Source organism: Trachypithecus francoisi, unplaced genomic scaffold (assembly GCF_009764315.1).
Source record: "Trachypithecus francoisi isolate TF-2019V2 unplaced genomic scaffold, Tfra_2.0 Lachesis_group4, whole genome shotgun sequence".
NCBI classification, from domain to species: domain Eukaryota; kingdom Metazoa; phylum Chordata; class Mammalia; order Primates; family Cercopithecidae; genus Trachypithecus; species Trachypithecus francoisi.
The window spans coordinates 9,249,984-9,272,142 of record NW_022681469.1 but is presented as its reverse complement, the minus strand read 5'-3'; the positions used below and the strand labels follow the sequence as shown (position 1 = coordinate 9,272,142).

At 57.1% G+C, this 22,159-nt stretch overlaps 1 protein-coding gene across 16 annotated transcripts; it reads left to right on the top strand.

Moving 5' to 3' along the window:
• The first annotated feature begins 233 nt into the window (after positions 1-233).
• KRBA1 (KRAB-A domain containing 1) lies at positions 234-20,234 on the top strand. Of its 16 annotated transcripts, none has more exons than XM_033192988.1 (17): positions 234-478; positions 4,945-5,071; positions 5,453-5,527; positions 6,220-6,375; positions 6,764-6,919; positions 7,773-7,913; positions 8,146-8,319; positions 9,097-9,252; positions 10,014-10,211; positions 10,664-10,837; positions 11,236-11,409; positions 14,164-14,316; positions 14,848-15,030; positions 15,804-15,998; positions 16,086-16,226; positions 17,325-17,429; positions 18,863-20,234. In XM_033192988.1, the coding sequence occupies exons 1-17, from the start codon at positions 266-268 to the stop codon at positions 19,702-19,704; spliced, it is 3,363 nt and encodes a 1,120-aa protein (XP_033048879.1). In that variant the 5' UTR covers positions 234-265; the 3' UTR covers positions 19,705-20,234. The 16 variants fall into 16 exon arrangements, with proteins under 16 accessions (XP_033048879.1, XP_033048877.1, XP_033048876.1 ...); XM_033192986.1 differs by having other exon boundaries at positions 5,408-5,527; positions 6,767-6,919; XM_033192985.1 differs by having other exon boundaries at positions 5,408-5,527.
• The last annotated feature ends 1,925 nt before the right edge of the window (positions 20,235-22,159 follow it).

Below are 22,159 nucleotides of genomic sequence, written 5' to 3'. Positions count from 1 at the left end.
AAATGAATGAGTGATGCGCGGCGCGTACCCGCGGGCTTCCACGCCCACAGCCGGCCCGGCGGGTCTCGGCGCGCAACCTCTGCCCGCACTTGGGGACTGGGACGAGGGGAGGGGGCGGGGACGAGGCCGGAGCCAGGTACGCCCCGTCCCGCCCTGTCTCCGCCCCCCGCTTCCGAGCCGGCGCCGCGGCGCCTTCTGGGAAGTGTAGTCCGCGCCTGCGCCGGCCGGCCGGCCCCCGGGCGGAAACGGCACCACCCGCCAAGGGATGCGAGGCGCGCGGGGCGGGCTCAACGAGGCCGGGGGCGGGCCCGGTCGCGCCCACCCTCGCCCCTCCCCCGCGGCCCAGGCCCCCCCCCGGCCCCGCCTCCTCCTGCGCAGACCTGGGCCGCCGCCGACGAGGGTCGCGCGCGCCCGCGCCAGGGGCCGCGCCGGAAACCGAGGAGTGGCGGGGAGGCTGAGCCCGGGGATGGCGCGCCAGGTAAGGCAGGCGGACGCGCGGACCCCTCGGCGCAGTGCAGCCCCGAAGGCGGCAGGGCGAGAAAGAGCTGGGACCCCCCCGCCTCCAACTTCGGGATCGACTGGGCGAGGCGGGGCAGGCCTGATCCTCGGGGGTTCGTGCTGGGAAGTTCAGGTCCTCGGACAATCTCTCTGCTGCTCTCCGCCCCCGGGTACCCACGGCCCAGTCTCCACCTGGGGAAACCCCCTTGTCGTGGCTTCTTTCATTACAAGTTATTCTGGTAGAGTGGGCATGAAGGCCTCGGAGGGAGTGAGTAAATCTCATACTTCTATTCTTGGTGGAATCCTGGATCCCGGGGGCTGGGGACGTGGAAATGGGGAGAAACAGAAGATAGAGCAAACCCCAAGTTTTGTCCTGGGAAGCCTCCAGGTAAGACGTTTAGATCGGAGAACTGGAGGGAGAGCCCCAGGCTGTGACAGCCTGGGCACCGTTTGGGCTAGGTTTTGTGTGGGCTGTGACGATGCCAGGAAACTCTGGTGCTGGTACCAGCGAGGCATCAGGTATCTGGTACTGATACCAGCAACTGCTGCACGTCCTTCTGGATGGGCACCTGGAGCCAGTTCTGCAACTGTGGTGGCTCCTGAGCTTTGGCCAGTCTGAGGCAGCCTGGATGGAGGGCAGTGAGTGACTAGGCAGAGCAGACACAGTGCCAGGCCCTTGGTATCGTTAGTGCCCCCAAGCATTTGGGGAGAAGGGAGAGGCCAGGCAAATTGGACATTGTTGGGCAGGGACAGTCAAGTGTCCTTTTCAGGTCTGGATGCATAGTTAAGTAGCCCAGGGACACCCTCGCTCAGACATGCCCATGGCCCCATCCTAGGGCCTCCTCATACCACAGTTTCCGGTTCTGTAAAGTGAGGAGTTCGGGCTGACCTTTCAGATCTGATGTTCAGGGAGGGGAATATCCTCACACCGTGTAGCTTCATGGAGAAGGTGGCCAGGGCTGACCTTGGGGAGTGGTAGGTCACAGTCAGGTGGAGAGGAGCAGGGAGGGTTCCCAGAAGCCCAGGGGGATGTGAGCACAGCCTCCAGGTTGAGAGGCCCTGGGGCAGGGTCTGATCTGGGAGCCCGAGCCTGAAGCCCACTGGAAGAGCAGGTCTAGGCTGGGCAGGTCCAGCAGGCACTGAAGCTGCAGTTTTTGTGCTGGGCTAGTGACACTGTGGAAGGGTGTGTTAGGAGGACCGGTGTGCAGCCGTGAGCTAGGAAGCTGCCCGTAACAACAGTCCTGGGTCAGGCCAGAAAGAAAGCTTTTCTCCAGTGGTTGGGGGAAGGAGGTGAAGTGGGGCCCACGGAGGAAGGCTGGTGGTGTGTGGGTAGAGCCAGCCAGTGGTGGCCTTCCTCCTCCCGAAGATGAGTGTTGTGGTCCAGGTGTTTGCACACTCACACTTGCTCACTCCCTCACACACAAAACCCTCACTCTTCCTTTGCTTTTTCTGTGCAGAGGGAGGCCACTGGCGGAAGTGCTTACCCTGGCCACAGTCAGTTCCCATTCGCATTTTGTAAGAATTTTGTCACAAAACAGTTTGTCTTGAGGCTGAGATGGTGAGAGGCCTGGAAAGCATCTCTTACAGATTCCTGGAAGAGCTGGGATATATTTAGCCTGGAGCAAGAGAGGCACCGGTGGTCAGGAGCAGTGTGTGGAAGAGCTCAGCTGGCGGGCTCAGACCTGCAAGCGGGCGTTAGGCAGACAGGCCTGGCTGCAGTAGTACTAATCATAGCTCTTAATATTCATAGTCCCTGCATTGGTTTCAGGCACTATTCCTGTATTTGTTTTGTCTTCACAATGTCTCTATGAGGTAGGTTGTTATGATCCCAGTATTATAGATGAGTTCGCTTAGGCCCAAATGGGTTATGTTTGGCTGAGGTCTCATAACTAATATGAAACAAGGCAGGAATTGGAATTCTGGCAGCCTGGCTACTGAGGCTAAGCCCCAGCCACCGTGCTCTGCCCGGTCTCTGGGTCCAGAACTTCTTAACTTCCACATCAGGTCAGCGGTGGTACCAGTGGAACCAACACAGTTGGTATCATGTTCTTCCTTAGAGCTCAGACCTGTCTTGCCAGCTCTGTGTTGAGCCACCAGAATGTCATGTGGGAGCCCTCTGCCTGGCATGAACCAAAATTCCAGACTCCCAGAAAGAAAGCAGGGGTGTGGCACACACCACATTGTTTGTTCAATCTAGGCACCTTGAGCCACTTCCATCGTTTAGAGAATGGTGGGAAGCCTCCTGACACCTAAATGCCTGGAAGCCAGCCCGGGGCCCTCCTGGCAAGCAGGCCTTCCTAAGGACAGCAGTCTAGGGCCGCTCTGCGCGCTCTTCTGCATAGACCGTGATGTTGGCTACATTTTCTCTGTTCCAAGATGCTAGGAAGAAATGTAAACAACTCTTTGAGAGAAGTTTTGGAGGGTGTCTGAGACTGTTCCTGAGAGGGAGTGACCATACCTGGGCCAGAGCCACAGAGGCTCAGGGAGAGTCTGCACATTGAGGCAGGAGACAAAGGCTATGGCGTCTCGCTGCCCATGGGCCTCTGGGCCTCTGGGCCTCAGGCAGGCAGTCACTTGCGGGGCTGCCCCTTGCCAGGGTTGTAGATGCAGCCTGGCCAGAGAGGAGCGCTGGTAGGTGTGACTGCATGGGACAAGTTAATAGCTGTTCAGGGAGAACAGGCAGAGAGCCTGGCAGTGAGTGGACATCAAGGCTGCGAGTTAGTGGCAGGGACGGTTTTTTGTTGTTTTTTTTTTTTTGAAACAGGCACTGGAGTACAATGTTGTGACCTTGGCTCACTGCAAATTCTGCCTCCCAGGTTCTAGCAATTCTCCTGCCTCAGCCTCCCAAGTAGCTGTGATTTACAGACACCTACCACCACGCCCGGCTAATTTTTGTATTTTATTAGAGATAGGATTTCACCATGTTGGCCAGGATGGTCTTGAACTCCCGACCTCAGGCGATCCACCTGCCTGGGCCTCCCAAAGTGCTGGGATTACAGGCATGAGCCATCACCCCCAGCCTGGGACGGTTTGTAGAATCACTGACTTGGGTGGGTGCGGTGGCTCACGCCTGTAATCCCAGCACTTTGGGAGACCAATTTGGGATGACCACTTGAGCCCAGGAGTTCAAGACTAGCCTGGGCAAGATAGTAAGATCCTGTCTTTATTAAGTAATTAAAATAGCTGTGCTGAGCAGATGAAACAAGCAGTGAATTGTCTTTGCTTTATTAGGAGCGTTTTCGTTTTCTTTAATAATTCATTCTTACGAATAAATAGTTTAACATTCGTTTCTCAATAGGAAGGACCCTTCCCATGATTTACCTTCTCTTTGCTTAATTTGCACAGTTAATTTTTGCCATAATTTTAAATTCAAGCCTATTGATGCTGGTCATTTTCTAGTGTCTGATGGCCACTTTAAAGTCCACTGAAGGACCTTTTTTTTTTTTTTTTGAGATGGAGTCTTGCTGTATTGCCCAGACTGGAGTGCAATGGTGCGATCTCGGTTCACTGCAACCTCCGCTTCCCAGGGTCAAGCAATTCTTCTGCCTCAGCCTCCTGAGTTGCTGGGATTACAGGCGCCCGCCACCACACCTGACTAATTTTTGCATTTTTAGTAGAGACAAGGTTTCAGTATATTGGCCAGGCTGCTCTCAAACTCCTGACCTCAGGTGATCCGCCTGCCTCGGCCTCCCAAAGTGCTGGGATTACAGGTGTGAGCCACCGTGCCCAGCCGAAGGACCATTTTTAATGAAAAGTAGACAAAAATGTTCCTGTTACTTTAAAAAGCCGCAGGGTAGGAGGAGATGAGTACAGAGAATAGGAGATAGGAGTACAGAGTGTAGAGGAGCCTGGTGACCCAAAGCTTCCAAGGGTGACCCCAGGTTTCTTCTGAGCACCTCTCTAAACCCAGCACACAAACTAGGTGGACAACAGAAATGTATTCTCTTACAGCCCTGCAGGCATGAAGCCTTACATCACAGTGTGGGCAGGGCCACACTCCCTCTGAAGGCCCTGTGGCTTCTGGTGGCCCTGAGCATTCCTTGGCTTGTGGCTGCATCACTCTAGTCTCTGCCTGTCTTTACACAACCTTCTTCTTCCTGTGTGTCTGTCTTTGTGTCTCTTCTGATAAGGACATAAGTCATACTGGACTAAGGGACCCCCCTACTTAGGATCATGACCTCATCTTAAGTAATTCCATCCACAGGGACCCTGTTTCTACATAAGGTCCTACTTGTAGGCGTGGGGGTTAGGTGTCTCTGCAGAGACACAGCTCACCCCCAGCGCTGTCTCCTAAGGGGATTCCTGCATGTCAGACCCTGGCCCCGGCTCTGGCTATTATCCTGGAGTGTGCACCTGGAGGCCTAGGTGGGGTCACCAAGTGCAGGGACAGCTAGGCTGGCCCCTCTGGGATGGAACAGCTAACCCCCCTGGAGACTGTGCCTGCAGATGTCCATCACCTTCAAGGACTTGGCAGTGCGGTTCTCGGAGGAGGAGTGGCGGCTCCTGGAGGAGGGGCAGAGGGAGTTCTACCGAGACGTGATGCGGGAGAACTACGAGACGCTGGTCTCCGTGGGTAAGGACAGGAGGCAGCAGCATGTGCAGCAGGAGCCTGGTGGGCGGTGGAAGGGAGACTGGAGTCCCTGGGACCTGGCAGCCTTAGTCTTTCCACCTGTGCAATGAACATGGGGATCATTCACGCTGCTGCTGTTCTATTTCCCAGGACCAGGTTCTAGGTACAATTCGGTGGGGGTATGCGGTAGCCTCTGAGGTTCCAGCCACTCTGTGGTTCTTTGAGTTTAAGTGGTCACGTGAACGTGCACAGACATGCAGGGGCCTGGGGTGCTACCCAACTGTGTGCAAAGCAGAGGCCACTCCATTCCCAGGGCCACAGTTCCCTCTTCTTTCCCAGGGACAGCTGAGCTGCTCCCCCTCTCTGCTTTCCTGTCACCCTCAGAGCCTGGAGGAGCTGTCGTGGGAGGGAGCCACGCTGATGAGGGGCAGGAGTCTGCTGCTGGCGGAGGTCCCCAGTGTAAGTTATCTGTCAGACTTTGGGCGTCTCCTGCCACTCATAGATCGTCAGCTCCGGGCAGTGTGTCGCCTCAGCCTGCTCAGTCCAGCCGCTCGCCTCCCTGGCTCCCCTACTGCAACCTCCCAAACTTTCACCTCTCATCCCTCTGGCCTGGAAGCCTGTTATGCAGAGAAGCACTCAGAGGAAGCCTGGGGTCACCCTGGAGGGTACCTCCTGCCTCAGGCCCCCACCTGCCACCACCCTGAAGCCTTATCACAGCCACCCCTGCAGAACCTGCCGCAGCTCCCAAAAGTCCTGCCACAAGGCTTACATCCCAAGACCTCACATGGTGGACGTGCTCCACCGGCGCAGACTGGGCAAGGCCAGGCATTTAGGGGGTGCCGGAAAGGCAGAGGGCCCAGATGGTGGGAGAGGTGCGGCGGCAGCCCGCTTGGGCATTCCCCTGGGAGGCAGGGAGGTTAATGAGTAATGCAGAACAGAAGAGCCCTGTTACCCAGGCCCTGCCCCCATGCCCTGGCTCTCCCTTGGCCAGAGCGCCTGGCCTGAGCCCACGTCCTCTATATCTCATGGGACATGGTGTCTCCTCTGGCTGCTTCTCCTGTGGCTGGGAGGATTATGTGAGATGCTGGGTGTGAAAACGCACATAGGTGTGAGTGCTGAGCAGCCGCAGGGTCACTGTGGCCTCTCTGCAGGGGGACAGCCCCGGCACAGCCTGCACCTCACCGCCCTGGTGCAGCTGGTGAAGGAGATCCCAGAGTTCTTGTTTGGGGAAGTCAAGGGCGCTATGGACAGCCCCGAGAGCGAGAGCCGGGGAGCCAGCCTGGATGGAGAGAGAGTGAGCCCCGAGGGTAAGTCAGACAGCGGGGCCAGTGCACGCAGCCTCCTCTGCACTCCCCATGATGAAGCGCAAGTCCACAGCACTGCACTGCATGTGGGCTCCCAGGCACAGGCGGGGAGGCAGAGTCATCCGCTGTTCCTCATGGCTAGGCCGTGTGCCGCCCTCTGAGCGCGTGGCCATAGCTGGCGAGAGGGCAGCTCGGACTTTCACATGGTAGTTTCTGTGTGGCTTTGTCACCCTCCACCCATCCCCATCAGAGCTCAGTGATGACAACGCATAGCTGGCTGACATCCTGGTCATTGTTAGCAGCACATGGGAAGGAAAAGACCCAGAATGTGACAGTGTGACAATGTTAGGGGCATCTTACCAGCTGTTATCTTTTCCCTCTTTCCCGACAGCAGCTGTGGCAAGAGAGCCTTGCCCTCTCCGAGGCCTGCTCAGCTGTCTTCCAGATGGCCCTGCCGGCCAGCCCCGCCTGGCTGCCACGCCCACCGACAGCTTGTGCTCCAGTGGCCCAACTGGTGACGGGGTCCAGGGAAGTCCTCTCCCCATCAGTGAGTCTGACACAGCAGGGACAGGGAGAACCAGCATTTCAAGAGCCCTGACCATGGCGTCAGGAGACCTGGACCCTGTGCCCTCTTCATTTTTTTCTAGGACTCAGTTCCCTTGTTGCTCTGTTCTCTTGTTGACAAAGTACCCCAGGGAGCAGGACCACATATTTAGCCTCTGGTGTAAACACCAAAGAGGAGGCGTGATGCTCAGCCCCTGGGGAGCCTCTCCTCCCGCCCCGATCACTGAACACTTTGAACACAGAAAGCCTCTGGCAATTTCTAACATGCAGGCCCATAGCCGGCAACATTCACCTACCTATGTGCACTGGAGACCATCTCATCACAGCAACCCCAACTGCAGAACAGGGCAAGGCGAGCTCCTAGGACTTCTCTGGGGTCTCATTTTATTTTTAAAACTTATTACAAATTTTGCATTTGTCTGTTTTTATAAAAAATAATTCAAATTTATATGGAATAAAATTGGCATTCCCCAAAAACATACCCCATTTAGCTGTGGTTTCATCTGGTGTTCAGAGGGTGTCAGGCACACTTGCTCTGGGTTTCTGTGTGCCCTGGTTTGAGAAGCGTGAGTGTGAGATTGTGGTCTACATGTCGAGACTGCTGAGCCAAATTCGGTGGCTGGGCTCACGGGGAAGGGCCTAGGGGTGCTCACAGTGAACCAACAATCTTGCTGTTTACAGTTAAACCAGAAAGAAATGGTGAAAGCCCTCAGCCCTCCTGGAACAGGGACTTGGGTAGCTGGAGAAGGCTGTCCTCTTCGGGGACCAGATCTGGGGTGATTTTCCAGAGTCTGGAGCTGGGGCTAGAAAGGCCCTCTTGTGTTCTCCTGCAACAGAAACTGGCGACAAACCATGGCCTACAAGGAAAGAAGGCCCAGGAGCCCTGGGAGCCCCGGGCGGGGGGCCTAGCCCTCCCACCCTTAGCCCCAGCAGGAGGAAGAGCCACAGAGAACAGGAGAGAGGGACCTCGGAGGCCGGTGAGAGGCAGGCTTTCCTCAGTGGGGTGGTGATGGGCAAGTGTGTTTAGTTCACACGAGGAGGTCATGCTGCTCCCCAGCCTGGGCCTGGTGGCAGCTCCACGAGGCAGGCCTTGTCTGTGTTCTCACGGGCAGGAATCTCAGCTGCCCGGAGACCTGAGTGCCTGCTGAAGCACTCCCGGGTGCCCCATCAGGACTGCACTGACCCTGGCCCACCTTGTGTGTGCTACAGGAATTTCTCCTGGGAACAGCCCCTTGCAAGGCCTCATCAACTGTCTGAAGGAAATCCTCGTGCCTGGGCCCCAGCACCCCGAGACATCCCCAAGCTTCCTGCCGCCTCTCCCCAGCTTGGGCACGTCCAGGCTAACCAGAGCAGACCTGGGGTCTGGGAGCCCGCCCTGGGCAGGTGAGTCCTGGGGCCTCAGGCTGAGGTCTCTGAAGCTTGGTTTGCATTTCAACAGCGATTCCTCCTGCTCCAAACTGTCTCCCTTAGGGATCGTTACCAGCTCGGCCACTGCTGTGTTGCCATTGTCACCTTTCTGGAGCCAGGTGGCTCTCTTAAGGACAGCATTTGGTCAGCTGGGAAAAGGAAACTTGGAAGCAGGCTTTGCCCTGGTTTCCTCATGTCCCTTCCTCCTCCTGACCCGGGACCCGAGGGGAAGAGCTGCAGAGCTCATGTGTCGCTTTGCATTGACGCCAGGCATGATGCATGGGGTGGGCTTGGGCTCTGGACGGCATGGTGGAGGGGCCAGGGCATGGGTCGTGGAGTCAGACCCTGAGAGGCTCCTGATGCCTTCAGCCTAGGCTGTTCCCACTCACAGGGCCGCAGTGAGCTTAGCTGCAGTAATGTACTTATTGTACAACTCCATTTTCCTCAAATGTAAGTTTTGTTCAGGACCCACAGAGCTGTCTCGAACAGTGACCCCGACAGCCCACTTCCTTCAATTTGTCCTCAGAGTGATGCCACATGTCTGCCTGCAGGGCGACTTCCATGCCTTCCCTCTCTGCCCTGTCCAGTTGTGGCAGGTGTGTGAACCCAGGCACCGGGAAGACTCAATGAGCCCCTGGAGGATCCTCATCTTCAGAGTTGGCCCCACGCCTTTCTAACTTATCCCGTTTGTTGTTTGTCATGAAGGCTGAGGACACTGGGCTCCAAGTGAAAACATGTTCTTTTTTCCTATAGTGAAGACCGAGGCAGCTTCAGGGGATTGTCCCCTCCAGGGTCTGCTAAACTGTCTGAAGGAGCTCCCCGAGGCCCAGGACAGGCATCCCAGTCCCTCGGGAGTGGGGAACCCACGGCTACAGGAGAATCCAGAGGCCTGGAAAAGGGGTTCTGGAGGTAAATTCTTCTCACTGGGCTGGGAGGCCCCCAGACGTCCTCTGTTACCTTGCCCCAGGCATAAACACTCAGGCCCCCACGGTGGCCTGTCAGGGAGAGGAGCCAGATGCAGGAGAACCCCACTGTGTAAATGGAGCGAGCTGCGTGGGAGGGGCTCGGTCAGCACTTGATAATTCTCAGGCTGGCTCCCAGAGGAGGAGCTGGACATTCCGAAAGGAAAGTGGGGAGGGAGCGAGATCAAGAAATAGAGGATGGAGCTCTAGCCCAGCACACACGCAGCTCCTCATTGTGATTTGGGGTCCTGTGTGTTTGGGTCAGGTTAGTATAACTGAGATTTGGGATTTCTGCCGTGTGTGAGGGCTGGGAACCCCAAATCCTAGTTATACCCACCCAGCCTACACATGGGTTCACGTTTCCGTGCGTGTCACCTCAGCTGTTAGCTTCTCAGAACAAATCCCTGAGCAGCTGGGTTGAGTCAGGTGTGCTGGCCATGGAGAAAGACATGATTGGTGCTGTCCAGGGAGGGCCGACTTCATGCCTGGTAGAAACCTTGGGGGCACCCCAAGGGGCCATGGTCGGGGAGGAGGCATGTGACTCAAGTCTCTCTGCTGGTGATTGACAAGTGACAGCATTCTGATCCGGTGACTGCCGTGGAGGCACACGGGCTTTGGAAGCCCCTCCTAACCCTATAAAGACTTCAAGGGATTCTCAGGGTGAGTCCAGGCCTGAATCTTGGGCTTCCCACTGGCCTCCTCCCGCAGGGCCTGGATGCTTCCTGACCCCTCCTCCCCGTCCTGGTCTTGGAGCTGGCAGCCTGCTCTCTGTGAAGATGGAGAACAGCTGGGTCCAGAGCCCCCCAGGACCCGCATCCTGTCAGCCTGGCAGGCAGCCCCTCAGTCCCTCAGCCACTGGAGACACCAGAGGGGTTCCCCAACCCAGCTGGGGCCCTGAGGCTCAAGGTGAGGCCTGGGGTTGGCTGCTCCGGTGGTCTTCCCCATGGGCTTGTCAGTCCCTAGCAAGGTTCCACCAACCCCAGGAAAGCAGCTCTCAGCAGGGAGCCGTCCCCTGGCCTTTCTTCCCAAGCAGTGAATCCCTTCATCCACGGCCTCCTCAGCCCAAGCCCCTGCTGCCTCAGGGCCATTGTTTTGCAATGATTCCTGGCCCCGGAACCTGCTCCTGCTGATGCATGGCCCTCCTCACTTCCCTCCTGTCTTCATGCCTTCCAGGGGCAGGGTAGGGGGCAAGAGTAGATCAGTCCCCCACAGAAGGGTTTCTTGCCTGGCAGGCCCCAGAGCCTAGTGCAGGACTCATCAACCTTGCAGAAAGCACGTCGGGTGGAGCCAGCCAGGGGTCTGATGGGCAAAGCTGGGATGTGTGGGAGATGGTGACAGGGTGCTCTCTCCTGTTCCAGCTGCCAGTGCCTCAAGCTCCCCGCTGGAAGCCCTGGAAGCCTGTCTGAAGGGCATTCCCCCAAGTGGGTCATCACCTTCCCAGCTGCCAGCCACTTCTTGTTCCCAGAACCCCCAGCCAGGAGACTCTGGGCCTCAGAGGCCTGAACTGCAGCCCCACAGATCACACAGTGAAGGTAGATTGTGGCCATGGGTGCGGGGTGGCGTGTCCCTGGGCACAGCAGTGGAGGCAGATGCTGAGGACTGTCAGGTCATTATGTTCCCCAGCCTCCTGAGGTGCAGGCCTACTCCCCCAGGCTGCCTTTCATACTCACCCCCAGACAGCTGCCTGCATGTGGTGAAAGCCAGTGCAGATCTTCCTGCCCTACTTCCTTCTCTCAGAACTCTCTCCAGTCACGAGACTCACTGTGGGGGTTCTGTGGGTCACGCGCTATGGGAATTTAATCTGTGCCACAGGGAAACTGTAGTGGGAGATACTTTGGGGCAGGGTCTTCTGGTGCCTGTGCACCCCATGGCCCAGGGGTCTCCTCTCCAGTGAGCCTCCTGGTGACCACAACTGTGCTGTTCCCTACAGAAGCGACCAGAGATCCTGTTCTGCCTCTGAGCCTGCAGAGATGTGTGAGAGATGGCCCCACCCGGCCCCCAGCCCCCCGAGGAACCCCCACCAGCTTCTCCTCATCCAGCAGCACTGACTGGGACCTGGATTTTGGGAGCCCTGTGGGGAGCCAGGGGCAGCAGCCTGGAAAAGGTGAGCTGGGCCAGCCCGAGGCTGGGGTTCATCCTGGGAGAGGACTTGAGGCCCCTTGCCCAGTCCCTGTGGCTTAACTGGGTCAGACTCCCATGCCAGTGCTGGGAGCAGAGCCAGGGATACTGAGGCAGGAGCAGATGCAGGGCTTATCTTGGGTGGGTTGTTGGGAGCCTACCCAACAACCGAAACGGAGGGGGCTCCGTTTTAGTGACTTGTCTCAGAAAGGATAGGACAATGTCTAAGATTTCTTTTAAAATCTTTTTGGGCTGGGCACAGTGGCTCACGCCTATACTCCCAGCACTTTGGGAGGCTGAGGCAGGAAGATCAGTTGAGGCCAGGAGTTTGAGACCAGCCTGGACAACATAATAAGACACCGTCTATACAGAATTTTTTTTTTTGAGACGGAGTCTCTTGTTGCCTAGGCTGCAGTACAATGGCACAATGTCGGCTCACTGCAAGCTCCGCCTCCCGGGTTCAAGTGATTCTCCTGCCTCAGCCTCCCGAGTAGCTGGGATTATAGGTGCCCACCACCACTCCCAGCTAATTTTTGTATTTTTAGTGGAGAAGAAGTTTCACCATGTTGGCCAGGCTGGTGTCAAACTCCTGACCTCAGGCAATACGCCTGCCTCAACCTCCCGAAGGACTGGGATTACGGGCATGAGCCACCGCACCCAGCCTGTACAGAAGACTTAAAAAATTATCTGGGTGGAGTGGTACCAGTAGTCTGTAGTCCAGTTACTCAGGAGGCTGAGGCAGGGAATCACTTGAGCCCCAGCGTTTGAGGCTGCAGTGAGCTATGATCACACCACTGCACTCCAGCGTGGGGGACAGAGTGAGACCTCCATCTCAAAAATAAATAAATAAATATAAATAAAAATTTCCTAGGCCGGGCGCGGTGGCTCAAGCCTGTAATCCCAGCACTTTGGGAGGCCGAGACGGGCGGATCACAAGGTCAGGAGATTGAGACCACCCTGGCTAATACGGTGAAACCCTGTCTCTACTAAAGAATACAAAAAACTAGCCGGGCGACGAGGCGGGCGCCTATAGTCCCAGCTACTTGGGAGGCGGAGGCAGGAGAATGGCGTGAACCCGGGAGGTAGAGCTTGCAGTGAGCTGAGATCCGGCCACCGCACTCCAGCCTGGGTGACAGAGCCAGACTCCGTCTCAAAAAAAAAAAACAAAAACAAAAACAAAAACAAAATTTCCTTTTTGCATTGAGTTCCTTACCCTAGCCACAAAGAATCGCCTCTGATATCAAACTGACCCCCAACTTAGGAAAACACACAGTGAGGCTCGTGTCAGAAACACTTGGGAGTGTGCTTGGTGACCTGTGCCTGCCCCAGGCCTTCCAGTCGAGTTGCTCCTGCAGACTTGAGGATCTTGCAGGACTCCAGCATCTCCTCTTGGCCTTTTTATTTCCCCCACCCGGTTAATCCGAGTCCTCTTGGTCTGTGTTGTCCTGCCGACACCAGTCCCTCTGTCCTCACCTGTGTCCTGACTGCCAGCATATTTACTGAACAGGCCTCTCGCAGCAGCCACAGCTCTGGTCAGGCCTGTGGGGCCTGCCAGTGTCCACAGCAGCCTGAATTCCCAAGCCCCACTAGGGGTTAGCCCCTTGGGTGTGGGGCTTTTCCCCCAAAATGCAACTGACTTCATAGGTAATATGATCACATAGCTTTGTTCAAAAGCTATAAAAGGTTATGTGGGAAAAATGAAGTCTTTGGCGCTCCAGCCCCTGCTGCCACTGCTGTGAGTTCATTCCCCTCCTCTTCCTCACGCAGAGGGCAGCATCTGTACATGCCTCCTCCAGGCTGCCTTTGTCGTCAGCATTTGTCTTTGACCCCTTTCTATACTTTTCATGTTCCTTGGCCACCAGCACCAGTTTCTTCTTTGGGATAGCAGCGTGGTATTCGGTAGCATGCTTCATGTGTCCTGCCTGGGTGGACTTCATTTACTAAGTAACCCAAACTGCAGGATATTTCACACTGCTTTTCAGAAGCTTCCAGCCAACTCCCGGCTCCCTCTGTTGCCCCAGAACTCAGCGAATGTGCTGTGGAGAAAATGCACGTGGAGGTCCTCTGGTTTCCACCCTGCCCTTCCAGCCCGTGGACATTCAGAAGTGCTGTGGGTTGCCCTCCCGCCCTGTGCCTCGGCCCAGGATCATCAGCAAACGCTTTCAGGAAAGAGAGCGGCAGCACTGTCCGCTTTATTAGGAAGGGCTCTCCTCACTCTAGAGTTTCAGTCCATCTAGTTCCTGTTACTCGCACGGCTGTCACTGGAAACAGGATGTTTACAGTGTATTTAGTTCTTTCCTAGTTGAAGCTGCATGCATGTGGGCCTGCCGTGGCCCAGAGGCGAGGAGGCCTGTGTTGTTCCCCTCTGTGAGTGCTGAAGGAAGTCAGCACATTCCATCTGTGGGGCCATCCCCTGATCCCCTGTGCTGGGGACACAGGATGGTGTCCCTCACAGTAGTGGCAGCTGGGTGTGCTGAGGAGGACTAGAACCCACACCTGTGGCCAATGCCCTCATGACAGCCACAGGCCAGGCTTCTGTGTGGGTGGCCAGGACAGGCCAGGCTTCTTCTACAGCAGCCAAAGCAGGGCCGCTGCAGAGCCAGGACTGACACGTCCAGTGCTCTGTGCCCAGCACTCCTGTGACCCTGCTTCCCTGGACACAGCGGAAGAGGGGAGGCTTCTGCGGTTTGCAGAGATAGAGCTACAGCCCCCATCATCTGTGAATGTTTGATCTTCACAGGAAGCCCGCCAGGAAGCTCCCCACTGCAGGGTCTGGAGAACTGTCTCAAGGAGATACCTGTGCCTGTGCTGCGGCCTGCCTGGCCCTGCTCCTCAGCAGCAGACAGGGGACTGAGGAGAGTGGAGCCCAGGAACTGGACAGCAGACAAGGAAGGTAATAGCGGCTGCCAGGGCCCTGGGTGTAGACAGGGCTGCTCGCAGGATGCCCTGGGCACTGCACCTGTGGGCTCATATCTGCTCCTGAGCCAACATGGTGCTCTGGAAACAGGCCTGGGCAGAGCCTTGTTGGAGGCTGGAAAGCCAGATAGTCTGTTCAGCACACACGTGCAGACCTGCTGACATCTGAGTGACGGGCACACTTTAGTGCCGTTGTCTGTGGCTCCACTGCCCTGGCTGGAGCTGGCTCCTTGTGGCCAGGTGTCCTTGTCCCGGCCGTGCTGGCCCCATGTGCCTTGGTATCTGGGCACCAGTTTCTGAGCCCAGGGTTCCACGCAGCTGGGTCTGGGAATAGAGAGGTTCTGGAGGGTTCGGGCGCTCCCCGGAACATGGCAGATGGGTGTTTCCCACACCTGACGCTGGTGTGCCCGAGAGCCCAGCAATGGCAGAGACCGTTCCCTATCCCTTCTTCTGTGGCAGCATGAGGCCCCGTGGGGCTGACAGGCCTTCTGTTTTCTCATTAAAACAGGACTGAGGGCCGAGGCCTGGGAGTCAGCCCGTCTTGGGCACGGTAGGGGAGAAGTGCCCACCCGGAGCCTCCGTCTGGTCAGCCCACAGGTGTTCACCTCCAGCTGCGTCCCCGCCTGCCACCAGCGGGGGCTCAAAGACCCTGGGGCCACCAGGCCAGGAGTGTGGAGGTGGCTCCCAGAGGGTGAGCTGGCACCTGCCCTCGGTACTGACAACCAAGCTTTAGTTAAAGTGTTTGACAAGGAAATAGACTTCCCCTCCCTGTCCCTCTGTTCCTTTCCCATCTCTCATCCTTTGCCCAGAGGACAGAAGCTGGTGCCAAACAGAAACTGAGGTTTGCTGAACAAGAAGATAAAGTGTCACAAAGTGCTGACAAGGAGCGGGGTCGGGAAGATCGTTGTTTGTGTCCATCCATTGGGTTTCTCCTGTGGAGAAGCTTCTTGGGGGGCTCCCGCTGTCTACTGCTGCTGCTTGGTTTAACTTCCAGCAGAATCTTTCCTCGATCTGCCACAGGGCCTGGTGGGATACCTTTGCTGAATAAATGCAGTTTTGCTGACTCTCCCATCAGACGAGGATGGGCCCTAACTGAGCCCCACCCTTGGGCTGCTGGCCTCTGTGAGATACCGGGTGCAGGGATGGTACCTGCCTGGTGGGAGAGGCTGCCTGGCCTGTGAGACCTAAGCCTGGCTAGCACCAGACTGCTAATGACTTCCAAGGACTGGAGATTTCCAGAAAGTTCCCCAGCAGACTTTCCAAAGCTGCTGGGGTCCTGGCCAGGCTCTGGCTTCACTTTTGTCCTCTTTCTCTGGCAAGAGAGGCAGCCATTTAGGGTCCCCTAGAACTCATGGTGAGTGTGGGCTGAGCTGAAAGGGGACCAGTTCTGTGTGCCCAGACACTAAGGCAGAGGCCTGGCTCTCTTCAGGCTGATGACAGAGCACTCTCTGGTCCCCTGCTCAGGGCCTGCCCCCAAGCCCTCCCCGCTGCACTGCCTGGAGAGCGCCCTGAGGGGGATCTTGCCTGTACGGCCCTTGCGCTTCGCCTGCGTGGCAGGCCCCAGCCCCAGCCCCAGCCCCGCCTCCAGCTCGAGCTTCAGCGGCTCTGAAGGAGAAGACCCGAGGCCAGAGCCCGAGCTCTGGAGGCCGCTCCTCCAGGGTGAGCCTCTTCGGAAAGGGAGGATAGTGGGGTGTGTGCTAGAGCGCCAGTCACCACTCTGATGCCAGCTTTGTTTGTGACATTAAGAGAGGGACCGCCTTCCCAGCTGTAAGCCTCCTGTCCCTCTGTCCCCATGTCTTGGTGGGACCCCTGCTGGAAGCAGTGGCAGCAGCCCTGGTGAAGACCCCAGGAGAACAGAGCCCAGGTACTGCAGCGGTCTTGGTGCAGGTGAGCCTCGGGTCTCCTGAGGGGGCGCCCATGCATCCCCCAGAGGGCCAGGAGTCCAGACTGGATCCTCTGAGTCCTGCCTGTCACTTTGCCTGGCTCTTGCCAGGGAGTCCTGCACATTGGCCGTGCTTTAGTTCCCTGTAAGGTGAGCTGTGTCCGAGAGGGAGGCCGGGGCTGCTGGGGGTGCTGGTGAGCAGCTGCAGGGAGGTCTAGGCCACCCACTTGAAGCCATGTACACAGTGTTTGCACTTGCTAATATACACGCGTGCATGGAGACAGATATGGATGTATTTATACAATAATAGTGTATGCTTTTAAAACTTGGCATCAATAACAAAAGTCTCAAAAGTGAGATTTCCCCAGCTGAGGGGACTTCTTGGAGAGTGTCCCATTAGGAAAGCTAGAAATGCTGCCTGCTGCCCCAGGTCACCTTGCTTCTCAGTCTCACTGTGAGCCAGTGTTTGCTCCCAGCGGGAAAAGCAGATGGGACAGGAGACAGGTCCCAGTTGCCTGGGAGAAAAGAGAGTTTAGATAGTACTTGCTGGCCTGGCCCCCTCAGGAGTGCTGGAGCACGAGGAGAAGGAGGAGGTGGGAGAAGGAGTGGTAGAGGATGGGGAGAAGGAGGAAGAGGCCAGAAATGGTCAGTGGAGGGAGCTCTCCCCAGCTCCTGCTGCTGGCTCCATTTGCAGGCCCTGGCCCTGGTCTGTGTAGGCCCGGGCCGTACCACATTCCTCACTCCCCAGTGGGCCTAGTGGAAAATGGCAGAGTGGGCTGGGTATGGACCACAGGATGCCCCAACACGCCCTCGGAGGTCTCACTGGGGCACGACCCACAGATGAGAATCCTTTTTCCCAGCTGCCTCTCCAGCCACCACCTCCTTGCCAGAGCCCCCTGCAGACCGGGCAGGAACACCACACACACGCACCACAGCGGGCCCTTCCACCAGAATTAGCCTCCCTCATGGGCCAAGTGTCCATCTTCTATCTCATTTAGTCACTGTTTGAAAGTTGAGAGTTTGAGATTGTTTTAGGGTATGTCAGAATGGCTCTGGCCAAACGATTGTCTCCCTGCCTCAGGGTCTCTGTGCTTTTTCTACAGGTACAGCTGGGGATCCCTGCCCTGTTTCTCAGCTGGAGAAAAGGCCCAGGGTTAGTGAAGCATCCAGAGGCCTGGAGCTTGGACATGGAAGACCCAGAGTTGCAGGTGAACTGGTGGCTTCCCCCATTCCCTCTGCACAGGCCAGGACCCAGAGCCCCCGCTTGGGGAAAACAGCCGTCCAGGGTCACCGTTTAGGTGATGGGTAGGAAAAGTCTCACCTGTAAGCCACTTCAGGTTGCATATTTCATTTCAGTGTTTTATTACAGAATCAGTTGGGATTTTCATAAAAGCAGACACACCCTTTAGAGGTGGAAATTGAGAAGTGAAGAATCAGTTTGGGGCTTGAGGGGACTTTAGAGAATAGGTGAGGAAACTGAGGCCAGGATGACCTGGCCACGGTCATTGTGAGAGGGTTGGCTCCGTGTCACACACCTGCCCCTGCGGACCCATGGTGGAGACATGCAGGGGCCCTGGCATCTAGTGCCCTGGGTCACTTGGGGACAGTCCCACACCAGGAACTTCCAGTGTGGCCTGCAGCAGGTTCTCTTACTGGCTCAGGGTGTTGGCTTCTGTCCAGACGCCACCGCTTTGCTGAGAGCTCTGAGCTGCCTGGGGCCACCCAGCCTTGCCTGTCCTCTGTAGAAGTCCTGGCCGGGGTCTCCAGGCCGAGATCCTTGTTGGTGAACTTGACCAAACAGCGGTTGGGTCCTTTAGCTACTCCAGTCTTCCCTTTTTCCTCGGTTTAAAGCCTCGGAGGTGCCGAAAAGAGAAGGGCAGAGCCACAGCTGGGGGCCCAGAGAAACAGGGAAGAAACCGGCTCTGTGCCCAGCCTGGGGCTGAACAGGTTAGGAATGGCAAATGCCTGGCCAAGCCTTTCTTGTGGTTTGCCCAGGGTTGGGACCAGTTCCAAGGGAATTTAGGGTGAAGGATTAGGTGATCTTTTTTTTTAAAAAAAAAAAAAAGCTTATGACTCCTATGAATCTGTAACTTCTGAATAGGGAGAGTAACGGCAGAGTGGGTGGGAACCGTTGTGGTTTGCCTGTAACCAAGAGCACTGAGTTCTCGAGTGGCCCCACAGTCACCCCACAAAAAATGCGCAGAAGGCCCTTGGCTGGCCTGGCCCTCTAGGCCCATCTCCTGATGCTCCCATGGCCTTGGTCTCATGCTGTCCAGGGGCTCTGGGCCCTTCCCACTGACTCCTAGGGCAGGGCTGCCATTTGGTCTCATTAACACAAAGACCCACTGATTCCTAGAAGGTGGGAAGACCGCAGTTTAGGAAAGCCTGGTTACCATGGAAACCCAAACCCAACCTGTGGTTGATCCTGCCCATCAGTTTGGGAAACAACCAGGAGATGTAGCCAGTTTTCATGCCATAACCATTGGCATCAGCGTTTTCAGGCCTGACTCACCTTCCTTCCCTTCTGGAAGCCGGGCCTTGGAGGAGGCAGGGTACTGAGTGCCCTTGGTTCAGGGGACCTCTGGGGAGAGAAAGATCCTTACAAACCAGGAACTCTGACCAGTCCTTGCTCTGGTTTTAGCCAAGACCCATGGGAGGCTGCTCCCCCAGGTCCCACCTGAGCCACCCCGTGAGTCTCCACCTCCGGAGCTGCCCCCTCAGGAAGCCGCGCCTCCCGTATTGCCAGCCTCCTCCCCGCAGCCGCCGTGCCACTGTGGGAAGCCCCTGCAACAGGAGCTGCACAGCCTCGGTGCTGCCCTCGCAGAGAAGCTGGATCGGCTCGCCACGGCGCTGGCAGGCCTGGCTCAGGAAGTGGCCACCATGAGGACCCAGGTGAATCGGCTGGGGAGGCGTCCCCAAGGCCCTGGGCCAATGAGCCAACCTTCCTGGATGTGGACCCTCCCACGGGGACCTCGCTGGGCTCATGGCCCTGGTCACAGACACCTGCCCTACTGGAGGCAGAGGGGACCCACAAGGCCTAAACCAAAGATCCTGCGTGGCCAGGGAGAGGGCTGCAGGGCGGGTGACCCGCCAGGACCCTCCAGAGGGACCGCTCGCCGGGCACCTCCGCTGCCTCCAGACGCTCCCCCGGCAGAACCTCCTGGGCTCCACTGCAGCTCTTCCCAGCAGCTGCTGTCCTCCACACCCAGCTGCCATGCTGCGCCGCCTGCGCACCCCCTCCTCGGACATACCGGGGGCCACCAGAGCCCCCTTCCCCCTTTAGTGCCTGCTGCCTTACCCCTGCAGGGAGCCTCTCCTCCTGCAGCCAGTGCAGATGCAGACATGCCGACCTCGGGAGTGGCACCAGCAGGGATCCCAGACCGGCCTAAGGAGCCGAGCAGCCTGCTGGGAGGAGTGCAGAGGGCACTCCAGGAAGAACTGTGGGGTGGGGAGCACAGGGACCCGAGGTGGGGGGCGCATTGATGGCATTCCTCTTCTCCACATCTGCTCGTTCTTGCCAAGGGTGCAGTGGTGGCATGGAAGCCCTGTCACCCAACCCCAGGCCTCCCTCTCCCAGGGGATGCCATCTCTCTTAACTGTTGCTGGGAGCCTCACCCTTTGTCCCAGCTGGGCAGAGCCCCCAGGTGCTGTTTACTCAGGAGGCTGCTGTGGGGGTGCCTTCCTTAGCCTCTGGCCCTCTTGGCTCAGATTCAATCAAATGTTGCTTCCCTCTCCTGTCTTTCCCACTGGAGCCGCCCAAGCTTGTAGGTGGGTGGTGTGCACAGGCCATGTGTGCCCCAGATACGCAGGGAGTGCCCCACACAGCTAGAGTGGCCAGGAGAGTGCCTCCTAACCACCAGCCATTCCTGATCTCAGGAGCCATGAAGGGCTGGGCTCTTGCCTTCTTGGAGTAAATAGTGGCACAGATTTCATTTGAAGAGATCTCGGCCCCTTGGTCTAAGCTGGACTTACCTCTGTGGATTCTGAAATTAAAGAAGTGAGTTGCTAAGGAAGGCCCTGACCTGACCCCTGCAGAAGGGAGCTCCATGCGGGCCCACGTTGGGGCGGGGCTGGTTGTGCCACCACAACCAGCCGCCTGGTCTCCCAGACATTCTTGAGAACATTCAAGAGTGTGCCAGGAAGGGTGGGGGAATTCCCACAGGACTCATAGGACTCCCAGGGCACACTCTGTGAGTCCCCCGGGGCTGCCACACAGAGGACCCCTGACTGGGCAGCTTCAACAGCAGCATTTGTTGTCTCTGTCCTGGAGGCCAGAAGTCTACAATCCAGGTGTCAGGGTCAGTTCCTTCTTCGGGCTGGGAGGGAGCATCTGTCCCAGGCCTCTGCCCTTGGCCTGTAGATGTCTTCCTGTTCAGATGTGTTTTCTACACAGCTGTCTCCAAATTTCCCCTTCACATCAGGGCAGCAGTTGTATGGAATTATGACTCACCCTAATGAGTCCATTTTAACCTGATGACCTCTCTAAATACCCCGTCTCCAAGTGAGGTCACATTCGGAGGTACTGGAGGTTAGGCTTTCACCATACACATTTGGAGAGGAGCACGGTTCAGCCTGTAACACCGAAGGAGCTGGGCCAGTCTTCTTGGGTTTGTGTTGGGAAAAGGCATGACCAGGCATCACTAGCCCACTTGTGTCCTGGTTATCGGAATGTGCCTGCTCCCAGCCCACTCAGTTGGTGCTTGGCAGTGCGTTGGAACTGGCCTGCCTGTCATTCCCTCGCGTCGTCTTCCCAAGAGGCAGAATGCAACCTGTGTGCCCCCAAATCCCTTATTTGACTTGAGGCGGCTTCAGGACCTATGTGTGCACCTGTTGCCTGGCAGGGTCAGCCTGGTGTGGGCTGGCACACTTGGCCCTGTCCTCAGGTCCCTGAGGAGCCTGGGACACCAGCACTATGGCCTGGGGCAATGCTGGCTACCCACCATGACTACAGGAGCAGTGCCTTGTGGCTGCAGCACCCAGTATGTCCCTAAAGTCAGGGTCACTGGGGACACACCCGGAGCCTAAGTGCCCCGCAGCTGAGCAAGGGGCTTGGGAGCTGTGAAGCCCTTGCTCTTTGCCGCCCTGTGAAAGCAGGGCAAGGACACCTGTCAGAGGGGATGGGAAGATGCTTTCTGGACTAGAGTGAGCTCCGAGGCGACTGTCTGGAAACAGATCCTAAGATCATGCAAGTAGGATGTTTGTTGAAATACAGGGGCTCCTCACTCACAGCCATGCTTGCACAGAATTAGGAAGAGAAAGGCTCTATCTAGGCTGCTCCCGCCTGAGGAGCTCTCCTTGTGGTAATAAGCAGGTAGCAGTGCCAGGCACATTTCAGAGCCACAGCAAGGGGTGGGACACAGGTTCAGAGGAGGGTTGAGAAGCGAAACCGCGCCTGCCCTGACTGACTGTGAGGAGAGGACTCGTGGCCACCCCTGCTGCAGCTGGCCCAGTCCCGTCCTGCCTCCCTATCCTCCCATCATCCTTTCCCTTCTAAGCAGGGGTCACTGGGCTGTTGGCTCAATGGGAGGGGGGCCACCTTACACTTCCATGTGGCACATTAAGGTGGTTTTGCTTTGCTGGCTTCAGAAACAGCCACCACACAAACCCTAGTTGACAGGCACAAATGAACAAATGAGCATGGTGGCTGTAAGTGACTGTCACAGGCAGTCTTCAACCAGCAGAGCTGGAAAGAGAGCGCGAGCCCTCACCAGTGCCACCAGCACTCGGCACATCTTCACCCTGGGCACAGATGCCCCCTCCCGGCCTTTGCCTGCTGAGACAGATGAGGGTATTCAGGACTGAGCCTGGTCTAAGTGGTCCGGACGCAGCTGGATCATGGAAGTTTAAACTTGTTTTAAGAATGTGGATTCTAAGTAATTAGTGGTAAGAAGTTCCATGGTCTGCAGCTGTGTTCCTCCTGCAGCAGCAGGTGCCTAGG